The sequence below is a fragment of the Echiichthys vipera genome, assembly GCF_963691815.1.
Source record: "Echiichthys vipera genome assembly, chromosome: 4".
Lineage (NCBI taxonomy): Eukaryota > Metazoa > Chordata > Actinopteri > Perciformes > Trachinidae > Echiichthys > Echiichthys vipera.
In genome coordinates, this window is record NC_139829.1 from 7,049,450 (window position 1) to 7,068,705 (window position 19,256).

At 40.9% G+C, this 19,256-nt stretch overlaps 1 protein-coding gene across 1 annotated transcript in view; it reads right to left on the bottom strand.

The window, feature by feature from the left end:
- The window catches only part of prkg2 (protein kinase cGMP-dependent 2), a gene marked incomplete at its 5' end in the record, with an annotated part of 29,772 nt that overhangs the window by 413 nt on the left and 10,103 nt on the right, over positions 1–19,256 (bottom strand). Inside the window, 14 exons of the mRNA XM_083911874.1 lie at positions 230–296; positions 801–863; positions 1,735–1,857; positions 2,019–2,182; positions 3,405–3,546; positions 3,657–3,746; positions 5,088–5,224; positions 6,684–6,834; positions 7,070–7,168; positions 8,238–8,306; positions 8,709–8,803; positions 10,970–11,047; positions 16,907–16,970; positions 18,146–18,251. Of these exons, the coding sequence (XP_083768000.1) occupies positions 230–296; positions 801–863; positions 1,735–1,857; positions 2,019–2,182; positions 3,405–3,546; positions 3,657–3,746; positions 5,088–5,224; positions 6,684–6,834; positions 7,070–7,168; positions 8,238–8,306; positions 8,709–8,803; positions 10,970–11,047; positions 16,907–16,970; positions 18,146–18,251 (1,448 nt within the window). The remainder of the gene's footprint in view (positions 1–229; positions 297–800; positions 864–1,734; positions 1,858–2,018; positions 2,183–3,404; positions 3,547–3,656; positions 3,747–5,087; positions 5,225–6,683; positions 6,835–7,069; positions 7,169–8,237; positions 8,307–8,708; positions 8,804–10,969; positions 11,048–16,906; positions 16,971–18,145; positions 18,252–19,256) is intronic.

The following is a 19,256-nucleotide window of genomic DNA, read 5'->3' on the forward strand; positions in this document are numbered from 1 at the left end:
ACTGTAAACAAGGAAAGAAACAAAAACAGGGGTATATCTGCTTGCTCCAGGACAGGCTAATTCAAAACATAAAAGCTCAATGCAATAATTTCATCGTGGTATTTGAACGCTCTGAATTCACACACACATTGCACAGTGTTGTTTTTTCACTGCAACTTTTGACACTTGTGCAATGAAATTATGTATAAGCTTTGTATTAGAACTTGCAAAGACTCCTAGTTTTACTTACTTCTCTTTTCAGTGGAGAGGGCAAAGTCCTCGCCTTCAGTCCTTCCCAGTTAAAGCTGTTAAACCACCTGCAGACACATTTTGGAAAGCACAAAAACTTCCATGAGTAAATCTACATAACAATCACGTGTTTGACTCTGCAAGCAGAAACAAATAAGAGACAAAAGTTTCAAATCAAGGCTTGTCACCACTAACTGTCACTGACCAAGTTGCCCCTTGGATGTTACTGAGGAGCATGTATAAATGTTTGCCTTGAACTTGACCCTTATTACTGTGGATATTCTTGACTTAAAGAAAATATGGAGAGTATTCATCAGTTCAATACCAACTGTATACCTTTCTTTTTCTCTTTCCTAGCCTTCAAATTCTCGGAAAAAGCAAGTTAAGTGAAGAAAAACTGTATTAAGTCCAATAATGTAATAAGCCTTCTGAATATGTTTTGCATCCCACTGCTCTTGTACAGTGTGTTCAGTGATTATCTAATTGCCAAGGTCATAATGTTCAATCAGAGCTAATAGCTGGGCTAATCCTCCCACTGAGATGAGCAACGAAATGAGTCAGTTCCTTCTTACCTGTGCTTCTTGATATCAGTTATTCCATTTTTGAGGTTGCCCAGTCGCTCTGCAGGATTTCGCCTGTAAAGTGGATGTAAATTACTGTTTGACTTAAAGAAAGCTTATTTTTCTGCAATCTTTGTTCAAATACTGGACATTTATATTTATTATTGACTGTCATTTTGTTGTTCAGCTAAACCCCAAGTGCGCGGACATTTGAAGGCCCTTTATCTAGTTGCATATGTGGCTATTAATTGAAATTAAGACTCAAAGCAAATTTTGACAGGATTTTATGGTCCAGACCAATCTTAGTGCCTAAGCTGTTGGGTCTGGACCACTATCCTACTGTTCATGGCCTCTACATGGCTGGTCATCAACCATCATCAGATTCTGTTCTGAGAAATGTGGTAGCTGAGTAGAAGTAGTAAAAGTGGTGTATTGGAGGATTTTTTTTTTAATTCCTGAATGTTGCTCTGCCTGTTAGGGATATCATAATATGAGATTTGATATTGTGATTATTGTCAGAAGAAATGTCATGGTTTCACGTTTTTTACGATTATTAGTGAATTTATTATTGGACACTCTGGAAGGAAAATCAAAAATGTAAGCCTACTTTTTATGTAAAACAGAGGGTTCAGCACATCCTCATAGAACTGGAGTTACATCCAGGTAACTACTACATATCCCAGCAGATGTAGGTAGTAACAGGAAGACGTTGTGAACTCCTCCAGCCCAGTTTAAACTGGTTTGGTCCAGCTTAGTAACGTTACATTCACTAGTTCACTTTTTCACACAGACTTGAGCAGAAAGGGCTCGATAATTATCTCCAACATGTTGGAAACTTTTCACGGTGTTGGCTCCTTTGCACTCACTTTTACACGCCACGCTTTGCAAACTGTGTATGGCAAAGTTAATCCCGACATCCCTACTGCCCTTTTAAATTGACTAGTACCTGCACAACTTGCGTATGAGGTCCTCAGGTCTCTTGGTGATCTTCTTGGGGAAGTCCATCTTCTCAATTCCTTTCAAGATAAACGTGTACGTCATCATCTGATCACTCCCTGAGAATGGAGGACTTTGGATTGGAGGGGGAAAAAGGCAGAGATTGAATTTCTTTGATTTAGCTGTCAGCAAGCAATAATTAGAGCAAATCAGGAAGGAGATTGAAGTGATAACCATGAAAAGGATGATTATAAGGTGCTTTACTGCTGCAGATTGGTAGCCCAGATGACTGACCTGCCCGTTAGGAGCTCAAACACCAGGATGCCCAGAGACCAGAAGTCCACACTGAAGTTATGACCTTTGTTGAGGATGATCTCAGGGGCCACGTACTCCGGGGTCCCACAGAAGGTCCAGGTCTTTTGGCCACATCTGATCTTTTTGGCAAAACCAAAGTCAACCTGGGGAGGGAGAATTGTTCAGTTAACTAAAAATGAATTGAGAAAAAATACCCTCATACTTTGGAAAATGACGACCTACTTTAAAGAGCCCATTGGGCCTGTATATTTATTGAATGACACTATTCTCATTCCCACAGCATCAAATATCGCCGCTTCACCCTTGAGCATGCGTTTGAAAAGCACCAGGCTTCCTACTGTAAATCCATCTGCGGCACTATTAGTTCAAGTCCTGTACTGTAGTTATTTACAAACACACTTATTTTAAACCCAACCTACAATCTTTTCCTAACTCTACAAAGTGGTTTTGTTGCCTAAACCTAGCCACATGGTTTTTTGAATTCACAACATCAACCGCGTGTCCCTTCTATTTAAAACAGCGACCACAGTCTCAAGTGCAGGGTTACCCAGTGCATTGAAAAGTGACACCAGGGGGTCCCGACAAAGTGACCAGTTGGTTACACTAAGGCACTTATTGACTCCCTTTAGATCTCATGAAACCCCTTAATTAGTATATTGTTGTTCATTTTCATAAAGCAATATAAGAGACACATGACATTGACAACATGGCAGTTTAGAATAAAAAGAACTTACGAACATACAAATTCAAGTGCAAAAGTGCTTGTGTGTTCATTGCACAGCCGTATATATTGCACAAGATTTAGCATTAGAGTTGAGCAGGTTGATTGAGGCTAAGACAAACTGTAGTTTGAACCGGTTTGATTTTTGCTTTAGCACACACAGTCTTCTTCCCAGTGGCTGATGTTCGTATTCAGAGAGGAGGGGATGTTGAGAGCCTGTAATGATTTTTCCTGCTCGTGTCATGACTGCACGCTCATACAGGCTCGAGGGTGCAGCCTCGTACAGGCTCTGTATGTGCTCAGAGTCTTTGTTTCCTTTTCATTCATAGGTAACCGTTTTGAGCATGCTGGCCAGCTTGCTTTCTAGTTGCACTGACAGGTTGGCAAACAATGCTGTAATTCCACGGTGAGGTTAAAAAACAGGCAATGGAACACATAAAAGCTAGACAGAGAACTTTTGAGCTTTGTGTAACTGAAGCTGCAGACTTCTGTAAATGCCCAACCAATTATAAATCGAAATGTGTGACTAGACAACTTGTCAAGACTACTAGAAAGCCACACGTCACCACAGGGGATCAAACTCTGCCAGTTGTTGCAGTAATTTCACATTTTAAAGACAGAATAATAAGTAATCTATCGCTCACCAGTTTGATGTATCCCTCACTATCCAGCATGAGATTCTCCGGCTTCAGGTCTCTATAAAGGACACCCTTGCGATGGAGGTAATCAAAAGCCTCTGTGACACAACCAACGCAGAATTTGGCAGTGGGTTCATCAAAACTCCCCCTAAAGACCAGAAAACGCTATTGAAACTTTTTTTTGTTCTGACCCCACGCTGCTCAGGAGGCAGAGATGCATTGTTTTGTTAGGTTTTTAAAAGCATCGCTGTGTCTCACCTGTCTCTGAGCAGACTCCAAATCTCTCCACCCAGACAGGCCTCCAGCAGCATGTACACATACTTGTTATCCTTAAACGTGCGATACAGTCTGGAGTGAGAGAAGCACAGACAAATTAAGCTTCCGAGTAAAAGATCTGACCTTAGTGTTAACAGAACAATGACCATGCTGTCAGTTAGGATCAACATCCATCCCGTTAATAATTGGTACACTCTCCTCTAACATAATACTATTTCCTGCTTGTAAAATATTTAGGATGCATTTTTTTTTTTGTTTAATGTAATAATCACTTTTCTGTAAATAAACACTTAAAAAGCCTAAATAGTCTAGCTTTCATTTGGTAGGAAAGAAAAACATAAATATGGCTAAATTTTCAACTATTAAAAAGTAAAGTGATTCACTACATAATAATACAATAATAAATAAGCAGCGAGGAAGAAACTAATGATGCGAAACAGATCATAAACAGTAAGCAGGACGCTTAAATGAATCTTCGGGCCCCAGTGGTTATTTTTGCAATGTACTATAATGTATTTATAGACATTACTGCTCAAATTATTGCTTCATTTGTGAAGTAATGTGATTTTAATTGACCCTTGGGGTAATATATTCAGAGTAAATTGCTAATAGCAACCTAGAAGCACGTACAGTAGAGATGCAAAATCACGCTCAACTTTGAAGAAGAAAAAAAAAAAGAAAAGACACTTAATTCTGGTTACATCTTAAACTGAGCCGACAAAAGAGACTTCAGGCACTACGAACCCAAGACCCGAGCTGGTTCTGAGACTGACTGATCAAATAACACACACTACTGTTCAACCTCAGACCTGTGCTGTTTTCTAACCACTATTCAGAAGAAACCAAATTATTAAATTAACAAAAGATGCCTTGATGCTTTGAAATGGATATTTTTAAACTTTCATGACAATAGGTCCTTTGAAATTAAAATTGACAATTGACACTTGAGACATCAGAGCGGATGTTAACCGCCCCAATACATAAATCTACGTCTTGAATCTGAGATCACCTTACGTCAGCCTTGAAAACAGCTCTGAAATAAGAATAGGTAATCATTTTACCATATGAAAAGGTTCAAATACAAACACGGAGTGCATGAAGAGGAGGAGCGTTTCAGAAGGTGAAGAATGGCTTTAATATCTGTGTACACTGAAATTGGATCATCGTAAACTCACAAAAGGAGAAAGAAAGAAAAGCTACTGCGGCCATATTTCATCACAAATAACTACATTTTCACAGCTGATATCTTAATATCCCCTGCCATTCTGCCCCATTGAGAAGATGTAATCTGCTCGAGGCCTCCACTGTGATCTCATCAAAAACTAATAGAGGTGCACTGTTTTCCCAGACTAATGGAGCAGAGCTTCATCATATAGGATAAAAAATGGAAATGGGTTGAGCGGGAGGACTGACTTGACAACGAATGGCGAGCGAGCCTCTGCGAGGATCTTCCTCTCTGAGTGGATGTGCTCCTCCTGCCTGTTGTCCACGACGTGCTTCTTCTTGATGACCTTTAGTGCAAAGGTTACGTCCTCGTCCTGCACCTTCACCTGCAAGTGGAGAAAAAGTCTGTTTTAAAACAATGGTCAAGTTCCCATATGAACATTAAAACAGGTTTTACTTGCTATAATCATTCCTCCTGTTCATGCTGACTATTAAAAGCTACTTGCCTAATGAACTTTCAATGTAAGTGATGGAGGACAAATTCTACAGGCCCTTTTCTGCGTAAAAATATATACCAAAGTTTATCTGAAGTTAATATGAAGCTTTGGCAGTCTGACCCCTAGTCTAGACCGCAAATGTCACCTCAGTGGCGTGCTCTTCTGTCGACAACATTCACGTGATACTGAAGCGTCTCCCTGGTCTGAGCATTTCAAACGGGCAAGCAGCAAAGAAGCAGTCAAACTTTTCCTTTGACACTTATCAATGTTTCCCCATCATAACCCAAACAGGCTCCGATAAAGTTTGAGAGGACAAAAAAAAGTCTTCCAAAAGCTTTAACATGTCCCCAGAAAAAAATACAATCAGAGAACAAGGTCGGATAATGGGAAACTAAAGAAAATGGTTTAATAAGTAAAATTATAAAATAATGATAAAAACCCTAAAATATGGAGTTAATTATAGTAATGCAGTAAAGAAATAGTGTTTTCTCATATTGTTGGGTGAAAAACCAAGTGTTATATTCCAGCGTAACAGTCCTTTTGCTTCAAGATTCCCACAGTTGTGACTTGCAGGCGTTCATCCCATTGTAAAACTCTTAGTAACTGTAATAATAAGTTAACATGGTTGTATTATGGGCAGCTTCAGTTCTGTTGTCTTTGTGTTCTTTCACTTATATCGGAACCAAGTTAAAGGCTAAATTAAAAAAAGTAAAAAGTCAACATTGAAAAAAAAAAAAAAATGATGATGATTACCAGAGTGTTTTTTGTACTTTAGACCAGGGGTTGGCAACCTTTTTGATATGAAGTGCCTTTTTTAAATGTTGGTGTTAATGAAGTGTGTGCCATATAAACGTATACAAAGCTACTTCTGTGAAGAAGACAACAAGTACTAGCCAATCAGAAGCAGGGTAGAGTGGACCTTCGGGATGTGGATGGGGAAAAGGTAGTGATGTCCAAAGCTTCATGAAGCATTTTCTTTATTTTCAGAGCTCACTGTTCAACAAAGGGTTGAAAGCTCACTCAATAACCAGTCCTTGACCCCTTTTCCTTTAAACCAAGAGTGCCATCTAGTGTCTTCATAAAACAAAGAAAATACTTCATGAAGCTTCATTTCACTTGTAAAAAGTTGGTCAATCTACAGTAAATAACAGGCAGACAGAATGGCTGTGAAAGATTCATTTGGTTTGTGGATTAGAAAGCACTCCAACATTTCCCCAAACATTTCTTGAACACTTGTTGCTGGTGTGTCATTGGTTAAGCTGCCATGTGCCAGTTGTGGCACCTGTGCCCAAGGTTGCTGACCCCTGTTTTAGACTAATAAATAACGATTCAAAGCTTCCAGTCTCACCAGTTCTACTCGTCCAAAGCCACCAACCCCGAGAGTAGCCACGACCTCCAGATGGTCGAAGGGCCTGGATGGAGGAAACGCCGACACCATTTTCTTCAACTGGATGACGTCTGGCGACAGCGGCTGGCTCTGGTGACGTGACACCGACTTCCTAGATGGAGACAGAGGGAGGGGCTTCATTTTAAACCAACCAATTATATGTATGTATGTATGTTTTATTATACACTCAGTTAAAATGTTTATGGTTAAAAATAGCAATGTATTGTCATCAGAAGTTTCTTAGGGAGGGAGAATGAGAACAGCCTGTAAATTGAGTTTTGTCGGGACAAATTTAGTTGTTTTATTCTGATCACTCTTCTGTCTTGAGCACCCGGTGCTGCTCCTACCTGGCGTGTCTCTTCTTGTCGTCACGATCAAGTGTTGCCACGTAGCCTTGGAGGTGCTTCTGCAGCTCATTGAAGGTGCCCACTGTCTGATCAAATGTCCTACGGAAACAACAACAACTGCGTTCAGCGGTGCAACCGCAGGAATGTTGGCTGATAGGCTTCATAACCCCCAACTTTGATTTAACTGACGTGTCCCACTGAGATAAAGGACTGCAGTTTACAGGACAAAATCAGGACAAAATACAAAGTTTTTCTCACACTGTTGACAGCTGATAGATACCAAAATACTCGGTTATAGTAGTTGTTGTATATAGTTGTTAATCATATTAGACTGCAGGGTAATGGGAGGACAAATCAGAATGATTATGGAAGAAAACTCACTCAGTGCTCCATAATAAAAGTTACAACATGTGATCGGTGAGGTGAGGAGGAGGATGTTGAAACAACACTTCAAACGCAGTGGCAGCTGTTGGTCTTTCAAGGAGGGGAAGCTCATTTTTCCGGCATACATCATAAATGTGTTTGTTTCTTCATCTGTAAATTCTACCCTTGACCTGTGACCTTGTTGTACCAACTAGGGGTCTCATCCAGGGACTTGACCAGTGTCCCCTCAATGGCAGCAGAGCTAGGCTGCTTAAACGGCCTTGGCCCAGCTGGAGCTGCTGCGCCAGGCTACTGTGAAGTGTGATCTCGACGGGGGAGAAGCTCGGCAGCTGCCGCTGCTCGTTGGGAAAAGAAACCACAGAGTGACAGAACAGAGTCGCCAAACACAACGCTAGTGGTTTTTAACAAAGACAAAGTCTCTGGGGATCAGAAAAGTCTCCGGATCAGTTCAGAACAACTAGGAAAATGCGCTGGTGGATGTTTATTCTTCAAGATCGCTGATTCGCTCATTTAGCTGTTGATCAAAAAAGGATTCCGCCTCAGACAGCTTTTACAATCATCATGCAGAAGCAGACAACCGGGCCAGCCCCCTGCCGCATAGACCCCCAGAGACGCTGAGCATCCGATGGGCGGGAAAAAGCCCAGCAAAATATGAAGGCGTATTTAGTCAATGAAATGTACACACATCAGTAAGTATCCCTCCATTTTTTTTTTTTGGGTGACATTTTAGGGTAAGCTGAGCTTCCCTTGCAGTTTTAGAGCAATCGCCACGGTGAATACTCACTCTCTGTCGATGACGAGGCACTCCACCCCGTTCTCATCAGCAATTATGTTAGCTGATCGGACGTCATCACTGAAAGAGACACACGCATTTTGTATTTAACGTTCATCCATAAAGGGCTTAGCGAGATAGTCAGCTGTGAAAACGATTCAGAACGTACATTAAAATAGGAATTTAACAGTAATGATTGACAGGTTAGGTGGTCGATTAAATGTAACTGATATTGATTTTTTTCTAAGTGTCTAAAATAATTTGTCAGTACTCCTGTCTGCTTCTCTAAACTGAGGGCGTACCGACCGCTATCTCCTGAAGGTAACACTGACTATGGAGAAGTACAACCACACTACAAAAGGTTGTTCAGGTTGTAAATTGGTGATTTTAGGCAGTATGAATAAACATGATTGGCTATTTAAAACGATGTTTCCACCAAAAAACTCAAGAGGCTCTCTGTGGTGGTGTCTGATGTTTTTTTACCTGATGAGTGCTTTCTCTCCAAAGTAGTCTCCCTTCTGCAGCGTGTTGATAATCTGCGGCAGCTTGTGTGTCTCAGTGGTCTGAGTCACCTTCACCTGCACGACACATTATAGCACAGTTCACTTCTCCACACTGCCGTCTCCAGTTCACTGCGGTATATTAGACCGGTGCTTTCCATTTTCTCCAAATATTTTTACACGCATTGTAAAAATTTAGAATCCTAAGACATTAGAATAATTGACATATTCAATTATAGTAATTGGAACACGATGGCAATAAGTGATTAAGTGGCATTAATGCACTACAATTTCTGTTGTAAAAATAGACACATTCATTGTAAGAGAGGTTTAATCAGCTGCCTCTGTTTGTTCTGCTGGAAGTTTGCAACGAACGTACTCCTGAAGCCCGGATGTTGTGAAACTTTTGCTTAATTTGCGAGGCTTTAAAAACCAGTGGCCCTACTCGGCCGAGGTCAAACACCCCGCTGGTGGCACCATCCTGCCGACGAAATGCCCCGATGACATCACAGCCGTAACGGCCAGGGTGTGTTTTAGCTAAGTGTCCCGTTTGACCTCTGTGACCTTCACTTCCCCTGTATTTCCTGGTGGCTCTCAGACTTTATTCCCTCCCTGGTCATGGGGTACGAGGGGGCAGGAGTTGTATTTCCTGTGTTAACCCCCTTTCTCCCAAACAACATGTGTTCCTCTCTGGCTTGGTTAGCTTAGCGCGGAGGAGCTGCTGTCTCACATCAGCTCATAATGGCATTTTGAAAGTCCCCTGTGGACAGCTCCGGCCCCTCTCTCCATCTCCCCTCCCTCCCCGGTGTCAGGTTTCTGACTTATCAGAGAGACAGACGGGCGGATGAGTCATAGGCCCACACCTCCCAGACTCACACACGGGCTGACCAACATATTGTTTTGTTGTCCAAAACTGGTCTGTTATTGAAGGAAAATACATTTATTTTGTTTGTATTTTTTTTGGCCTTTTTTTCTGTTCTGTAATTATTATTATTATAAACCTTTAAGCATGATTTCATTCATGGAGTCAGGTACACAACAATGTCCATTAGGGTCTGTCTCTTAAAAACTGAAAATATTCAAGACATTTGAGTGGACGAATCAAGTTAGTCGTTCAAAGTTGGCACCAGAAAGTTCCTTTTCCACTGAATTGCAGTTTTATTCCAGGCTGCAATACCTGCTATTGATATACGCAGCTTTGTCTACACATTGGGGAACCTAATTGAAGGGAAAGGGGAAAAATGACAGCAGAAAGGGTTCTGGTGTCCTGCGAGATTTGGGGGGACTTATTTCTGGAGCCATTCAACACTCACGCTGACTGATGAGAAAATCCTTTGCAGCATCCTTATCAGTGCAATAGAGACGTCACACAGTATTGTCTAACTAAGGCTCTGGAGGATTTATTTTATTGTTGTAAGGACAGGATTATTGGCTTGTGTCTCCAGCCCTGATGAGTGTCATTGTTGCAGAGTCAGAGAAATCTCTGCAGTGAAGCTCATGTGTAATTAATTATCATAACCAATGGGAGTAAGGGCAAAAACTATTTTCTATAAGTATTGAATATTTGCACATTATGTTACTCACCTAACTGTACAATTACAGTTGTAGTGATGGAAACGTCGGTCTTTCCACCACTTTAAGACTAAAATATCTCAGCAATTATGGGATGTATTGCCATGAAGGTTCTGTAATGATTCAGTTCCTATCCTAAGATTTTTTCAGTTAGGAAATATGTTTCTGTAATACAAAAAAACCTAAATGTCATTCTAAACGAGGATAGGATATCAAACCTCCCCTGCTTAACATCAGCATGTTAGCATGCAACTCAAAGCACCATCATGCCCAAGTACAGCCTTACATGCTAGTGTCTACAAAGGCAGTAATATATCTGATGTATTGCAGCTATTACAGGCTAATAAAGAGCTAATAACCTGAAAGGAGGCTTTGGTGGAGATCCTGAATGTCTAGAGACCTACTGAGGTCACCAAAATAGTTTTGGGCAAACAAAAAGAAGAAAAAAATGTGTTTTTCTTTTAGTGCAAAGATGGTCATTCTTGTGTCTTTTTTGAGAGACTAGTGAAGTTTAACACAGGAGGACATGTTTTTGTTTGTCGTAGGTTTGCTGAGGGTCCTGACATAAATCATAAGCTTTAAGATGTGCTTGTGTGTGTGTGTGTGTGTGTGTGTGTGTGTGTTTGTCCTGCTCGTTCATGTTGTCCGGTACAGTGTGTGAGTGTGTGTTACCTTTCCCTGCGCAATGATGTAGAAGGTGCTGCCCTCCTCTCCCTCCCGGATGACGTGCTCTCCTTTGTCATAGTATTCCTAATGGGTGAGAAAAGGGCGGTGGGAGAGGGGTGAGGACAGCAGTCAGGACTCAAGCTTTACATCGATTTAGTCATTGACCCTGCTGGTCTGATTACTGGTAGCCAGTCCCCTGCGGCATGAGAGCTGGAGTTCAGCCGTCAATGATGCTATGTCATTCACGGCTTCTTAACCCGCTGATCAGGATTTTTGGAGGCTCATGAGATTAATAAAACATGAAGTGCAGGTCAAAGGTTTGGTTGATATGACATTTCTAATGTCTGTTATGAGGGCCCTGGTCAATGTTAATATTAATTTAAATGTGCAACAAAACCAGGCTGTGACGATGACCTTATCTTATCACTTGATAGTTTTCATCATACATCATTTTACATATTGATTAATCAACTCATTGATTCAGTATGAGTAATGTTTAATATAATATTAGACTGTAAAAAAATGAAAAGTGAAGCCGAAGCGGAAGTGACTTAAACCAGGTGACTCCACTGGCTCCAAAAAGAAGTAGGATTGTATAGAGGTCAATGAGAAAATTAGCCTTTTTTCCTACTTCCAACATTTCCTAATGCGTTAATGATCTCTTTTTCCAGTTTCAAGTCTTCTACAGCATGATGTTTATTTACTAAATGATGGTCCCATTTAGAGTCAAATAGGCCATAAAGCAGGGGATGCTTTAGGGCAGGGCTACACAGCCACCTTTCAATCAGGATAGTTTAGTAATGTGTATCCATGGCAACTGTGGACATTGAAATAGATGGGATTTTTGGTGTTGTCAGTGTGATCGCTTTAGGACTTTGACCTTCTCACAGTGTTTTTACTGCATATGGGTTGATTGTAATGTTTCGGTCACCTAAAATGTCTGAATCGGGTGCTCAGTGGTTGCATCTTGCTAGCACTAGCATTAGCTGGTAACCGCCAATTTACAACAGGTCACTGCAGTACATGCAGATTCATGGCTTTAGTGCCGTAAGCTCCTCGCTCTTCCACCAGCAAAAGTCCACCAGAGGATTTGCGTTGGTTGAAAATCGGTAGTTTCCCCCTTTATCATTTAGCAGTGCCATTGAAATGTCATTTGGGTAACACCCATCTGTAATCTTCGATAGCCTGAAGCCTCAGTCTTGTTGCATGTAGTTACTTGGTTACTTTCATATTAAATATACCCATGGCACTGATTCAAAATAGTGTTTTAACCTTGAAGAGTCTTGATTTGATTCTAACTGACACCTGTCAGCCAATCAGACACATGCAGTTCCCGTGGCCGTGGCAAAAGTTCACAGACTCAGACTCTGTACAGTCATCAGCATACTCCCTCTACCCACTCTCACTCCATTTGGACATTCACATGGAGGTTTGTGCTGTTCCAGACCCGCTAGCATGGAGTAGAAGTGAGTGATAAAACCCTCCAACAGCAAGCCTGCATCGATGTTGCAGGCTAACAAACCACACTCTTCTGTGCAGTACGTCTTGAGTCTGGAGCAAATGGCACACACATAAAAGTTACAAATGCGATTTCCATAGTATTATTTCCAAAACACAAGTTGCTTTACTAAAAACTGACATTTCAAGACTATTTTTTGCTTTGTTGTATTATAGATCAAATAAAAAATAAACCTTTGTTTAGTCTGAAAAAGTGTTTGAATGTAAATTGTTGCACATTTACAAGGATTGTTGCAAAAACCAAGCAGCTCATAAACATCAGGGTGAAAATGAGAAGATGAAGAAGAAAAAAACTAAAGAAATGCTTCAAAAAAGCTGGGGAGCATGTCTAATTTTTTTATTTTAAGTTATGAAGTCAAGGGCTTTTATTGTGACAGGTAAGAACAGAAGGAGAGGATCTGGTATGCGCCCCCTTTGTATAGCCTAAAAGGAGTTACGTTTGCTATCTTGAATCGGACTACAGAGTTTTCCGTGTTGTTGTCTCTGGAAATCGAACAGTTATAAAATATAGTTAAAAATATAAATAAATGCGTTTAAAGGCCACAGGGTGTCCACAGTGGCGTAGATGGGCTCGTCACTCGCAGTTTTCAATTTCTCCTCTATGACCAATGACAAACTGAGAAAACAGGTCACTCCTGCCTACAACTGTGATTGGATTGGACCTGATTGGACGAAAGCTTCACTGCTACCAGATTTTAAACAGAACCAACATGGTGGCTGGTTTAGAAAACTTTCTCTCACTCACTTATCTTCAATCGTGGGGGCAGCAGCTCTAGCAGGAGACCCCAAACTTCCCTTTCCCGGGCCTCATTAACCAGCTTTAACTGGGGGTTCTTGAGGCGTTCCGAGGCCAGTGTGGAGATATAATCTCTCCACCTGGTCCTGGGTCTTCCCCGAGGCCTCCTCCCAGCTGGACGTGCCTGGAACACCTCCCTAGGGAGGCGCACAGGGTTCATCCTTACTAGATGCCTGAACCACCTCAACTGGCTCCTCTCAACGCAAAGGAGCAGTGGCTCTACTCCGAGTTCCTCACGGATGGCTGAACTTCTCACCCTCTCTCTAAGGGAGACTCCAGCCACCCTCCTGAGAAAACTCATTTCGGCCGCTTGTACCCGCGACCTCGTTCTTTCGGTCATGACCCAGCTTTTATGATCATAGGTGAGGGTAGGAAAGGAATGAAGATTGACCAGTAGATCGAGAGCAGTAAAGCGACTGCAATACCGCCCCCGCTGCTCCGAATTTCCGGCCAAACTCGGACTTCATCGTCCCCTCACTCGTGAACATGACCCAGAGGTAATTGAGCTCCTTCATTGGGGGTAAGGACTCATTCCCTACCCGAAGTAAGCAATCATATTAAGAAATTAGTTCACCAAAATGTGTTTATGAATTTATGGGACAAAGGAACCTCTGAATCTGGCATCATTTTAGATCAAACAGGTTACTTTCAAAGATTTTTGAGAAGGAGTCACGCTGGGGGCACGTGATTTGTACAAAGTAGCCTGGACCTCAACTTTATGCAAATGTACAGCGAGCAAACTGGCGCCGCTCTAAACTCTCTGCCACACTACAATGTTCAAATCAATGTTTCTGTGAACAAGTACCATCAGGCCTACTCACTGCCCAACCTATTACTTATGGAGCCTTTTGTTATTAATATTTGTAAATGTGAAGACAGTTCCTGTTTCTGTCAGTGACAGGTACTTGTCATGGAGGGTCTAGGGGCCTCATTCTTGGTAAACTCCAGTTGGTACACTCCAGTTGGTGCAGATCACACTTGACTGAGAAAAGTTTGTTTCAGTTTTTAGTTCAGTCTCACAAGCATCATAAAACTGAATGACACAATGAAATATCCTTGAATACAACACAGAGGTGTAGTGTTCTCTCATTCAGACACAGATTCCACCACTTCATGCTGTTGGTCAAACCAAACCTAACACACCAAACAACCAACCACAGCACTAAATCCAGCCTGCTGAGTCAGCAAGCTGCCAGATCGCCTTCTATTTTAAAGCTTTTTGGAGAAGGTGACCAGGATGAAATGTTCTCTCTGGCACACAGATGCCAAATTCCTACGGCTGAGACAACGGCTGTAATCCTCTGACTCGGAGGTCTTTGGCGAAAAAAGTGAACAAACAAATCGGAACAACCACGCGTAAACTTTCTCTTGTGTTTACTGTCAAAACTCTTGACACAAGTGGCATTTTCCTTCGGTCGTTCAAGCTTGTTTACGTCACGTTTACACTTCAGGAGAGCCCAGTTTAACACCCGTCTGTGACAGCAGAGACAACATGCCAAGGTTTTGTTTATAAAGACTGTCTGGGTGATACAGCGACCGTTTGAGTTTTGTGTTTGTTATACCAGGCTGCCGGGTTTGAATCCTGAACTGAGCCAAACATTTGCCTTTTCAGGAAAAAAAAAAGGGGGCTTTTTTACTAAAAAGCTTAAAAGCATGTCTCTACATAAAATTCTTCAAGTACCCTGACCCCCTCAACAATCACGTACATCCCCTTCTGTCTTCTCTTTACCATCAGCTCACTCTCATTTGATTGCTGTGATTTTGGTCGTGCCACTTATGATCTGCTGTGAGTGTGTGTGTGTGTGTGTGTGTGTGTGTGTGTGTGTGTGTGTGTGTGTGTGTGTGTGTGTGTGTGTGTGTGTGTGTGTGTGTGTGTGTGTGATTGTGCGTGTGTGTGTGTGTGTTGGGTTTGGCTACAGTCGTCCTATCTTTGGAAACTGTCAATCGACCGCTCACAGCACATAATCAACTGCACGTCTCTCTCTCTCTCTCTCTCTGCTTCAGGGACCAGACAAGGACTAAACCTATTTTTAAGATCACCATCAGCTCCCAGATGGACTGTTTGTCCAGTGCCTTCAAGGGGCTTTTGAAATGTCCGTCATGACATGAGCACACAAGTGCTTTAAAAAGGGGACTGTAAAAGTTGTTACTATCAGTCCTGCAAAAAAGTTATATTTATGGACAAAGACCGAAGAAAACTTGTAAAAGGAAGGAAGTTTTTAAATATAACAATTTGCATGTTATCTTACAAACTTGATTTATTACTGTAGAAATTCAGAAAAACAAGTGACGTAGTATAAAAGCTCTACAATATTCATAAGGGGAGAGGTAGGAATATTCTGACTTTTAATGATTATGACAATACTGTTGGCTAATAATCAAACTCCTGATTAAGAATACAAAGCTCTAGAAAGACAGTCAAGGACGAAGTAGCATTCACTTGCCACCTGTGACCTAAAGCTAGCTAATTAGAACGATTTTTTGCACAGTTTTCTAGTGTTTGGATACATTTTTCATTGAGTTTGAGGTGTCTATTGTGCACCTCCCCATTTCAGTTTCAAAGGCATCACAATCCAGCAAGCTAACATTGCTACTACATTAAAAAATGAGCTATTTTAAGTATCCTATGTTAGCTCGTTAGTTTATGAGCTTCCCATTTTAGACCATCATTGTTAGGCTGCAGCTCTCTGAGTAAGTTTGTCTGACGAAATTACAAGATATATCATGCCAGGATCATGAGTGAAAGTTGTTTTCATTTCTATTTTAGGTTGTTACCTTTAACAGAGCTCCTTCTTTGCCATTGAAGCTGTCCAGTTCAAATACCAATCAGCAGATCAGACTGGGAACACTCACACACACACAGACATATACAGACAAAACTACACACACACCAGTACAGAAATTCCATTCCCCCACAGTTAGACAAGAAGCTTCAATATTATCTGGAGGATTCCTGACGAACATTTGCACCACTATTGGGTTACAAGAGGCAACAGAATTAGCTCAATCAGAAATGACTGAATAAGGAATAATTCTGCCGTAGTGGAAATTAGCGGGACGACCAACGATTGCAAGGAACGTCCTTGAAGTTCTCATTGTGAAAAGACGCTGAGAATGGCTGTTTTTTGACAAGCTCCACTCCGTTTTCTCTTCCACCGTTGAAATACAATGCTTACGGAGGAGAAAAGGGGGCGAGCCATTCTCATTCTGCACGTTTCAACACACACACCTACACATACATTCACTTTTTGCACACTTGTATAGTCTCACACCAAAAGCCTGTCACTCGCACATCTTTAAGAAATCACTCATCCCCCATTTGAATAAACACTTTCTGGGGCCTTGGTCAAATAATTATGGTAACAATATACAGCGCCCGGCGATGACAGGAATAATATCGACTCTGTTCATCAACAAGGTAATTTGTGAGGTCTTGCCGACTGGAGGTAGAAAGAATATGCTGACACGCAGTAATGGTATATGGCCAAATGGTAATGATATTTTGACAGCAGCTATCTGCAACGCTGGGGCTCCCATGAGCTGCCAGAGGGTTGTGCAATACTGAGGCAAAACAATGAAAAGTAAAATTGTCTCTCCAGTAGAAATATAGATTTGACAGAATAACTTACCACCTCGAGGCAGTCCACTATTTTGCTTAGCTTGTCTTCTGGTAGATTAGCCAAGAGTGAAACACTGACAGAAATGACAAAAACACAGATGATGAACATTCATTTCTGCATGTTCGTTATTATACAAATTACTAAACACACAGGGGACTTTTCATGGAGAACTATATTCTCTGTGTAATCTAATAATGCACCAGGATAATAACATCCCATGGTCTAGACTTTCTCTAATGTGTTTGTGAAGTTAAGTTTTCTAGTACATATACATATACTGTATACAATAGTACACATATTCACAATGCTTTTATATAGTTTAGTAGGTCTGCAACTGGCGATTATTATCGTAGTGATTAATCTGTTGTTCATTTCTCGACTAATCGATTGCTTATTTGGTGCATAAAAATTCAGAAAATGGCGACCAGTGTTTCTCAAAGCAAAATGATGTCTCCAAATGTCTTGTTTTGTCTTTATTTTGAAACCAGAATATATTCACATTAAAGAAGCTGTAATTGGACCATTTTTAAAAAATGACTCAAAACAATTATTTGGTTATCAAAATAGTTGGCAATTAATTTAATAGCTGAGAACTACTCAATTGATCTATTAATTGTTTAGAGGTCTATATCAAAGTGTTCTTCCGATTCTACAACTGCTGCCAAACTCTGCAGCTCTTTGCAGCTTTTAGTCTCTTTTGGACTTTTGTTCTGAGCCACCAAGCTCATTAGGCTACCTGCCCAGCCCTGAAGTGCAGATTACTGAATAAAAGGAGATATTAATGAAGTAAGTTACACATCTAGCACATAAAGATTACTATATCTTGCTCCTGAAGGTGGTGAAGACTGTCTAAACCTAAACTCTATCAATTGTAACACTCTAAAATCTGTAGGCTACTGGACACGATTTTGATATTTAAGATGTTTCTGTTGTAGTCTGTTTATAGTCGCAGTATTGACCAGTCACGTTTGAGCAGGCTTTGGTTGATAGCCAATGGGTTCCAAGATTGGTCCAAACCAAACAGTAAATACTGGACACAAACGAAACTGCTAGATGTGTACGTGTGCTAACAAATTAAGCACAACAAATTGATAACGAATGGTGTATTGAGGATCTATAGCTATGTTTCTGCCCCCTACTGGTCCAGAAATAGCTTAAAGCAGATTTAAATTCAAGTCAATTCAATTCAATTCAATTTTATTAACAGTGCCAAATCAGCTAAATGTAGGTAAAGCTTTTGGGGCTAACCTTCGGAGAAAGTTGCGGTACTGTTCATGACGTGTCTCAGCCGTCCTCCTCATGATGTTCTGAAACACCTCCCGGTCCAAAGCCCACGTCCTCACTTTGTTCACCGCTGTAACGCAACGCCAGATCCATCAGAAAGCGGGACATGGTCCTCATGACACAAAGTTCGTATCAAAAAGTCTGAAATTCTATCTTATCTCGGTTTTTGGTATTACAGACACATGTTTCCTCCTGTGGATAGGAATTTAGTCACAGAATTGTCCTAACTGAAATATTTCAGAAAGTTAGGAATCATAAGTTGGGATGACATAAACACTAAATTTAAAATAAATGCCAAAGTTCACAGCACCGCTGTTGTTAGATCTCTATAACAATGAAAAGCTTGGTCTACCCCTTTCTTGTTAGCTATTATTAGCAAAACTGTAGGTAACTTAGCCGTTAAAATAGCTATTTTAAAAGGGAGTTAGCTTAATGTCAGTTCATCAACAATAGCTTGCTTTGCTTTCTTGTTTTCTGTGCTAACGTTAAAAAAGGAGAAATAGGTTGGTTGCTGTCATGTTTTTAAGATGACTGAATCATTGCTAGTCAAAACATTTCTTCTTGATAATGCTAGAATCTAATGTTTTGCTAACATTAGCTATCAGGAAAGGGGAAAGTTGACTGAGGATAATGTTAAGCTAGGACAAGCAGCTAGAAAATGTTTCACCAATGAGGCCCCTTGTCTGACCTTTCAATGAAAAACTAGTTAACCTGTGCTCTGATTAGTATATTAAGGGAGCCACAGCTGTTTTCAGTAACACTGTTTAAGAAAACTTGCAGTCTGATAACCATGATGGAACGGTGAGTGACGACAAAAAAATGCATTTTCTTTTCTCCTCTCATGTCTTTCTTCTTATTTTCTAGTTTAATGTAGCGCCTCTATCACCACAAAGAAATAACTTGTTGTCTTATTTTTTCAAATGCACTAAGGAGGCGAGAAAAACTAATCTGTGATTTATCTTGGTGAGTCACGTCAAATCTACAGAAACTTGGAGACATGCTTCTGTTGGTACAAGGAGGAAGTAGCTGACATGATGCTTGACATGAACCGGTAGCAAAAGAAAGAATTTCCCTT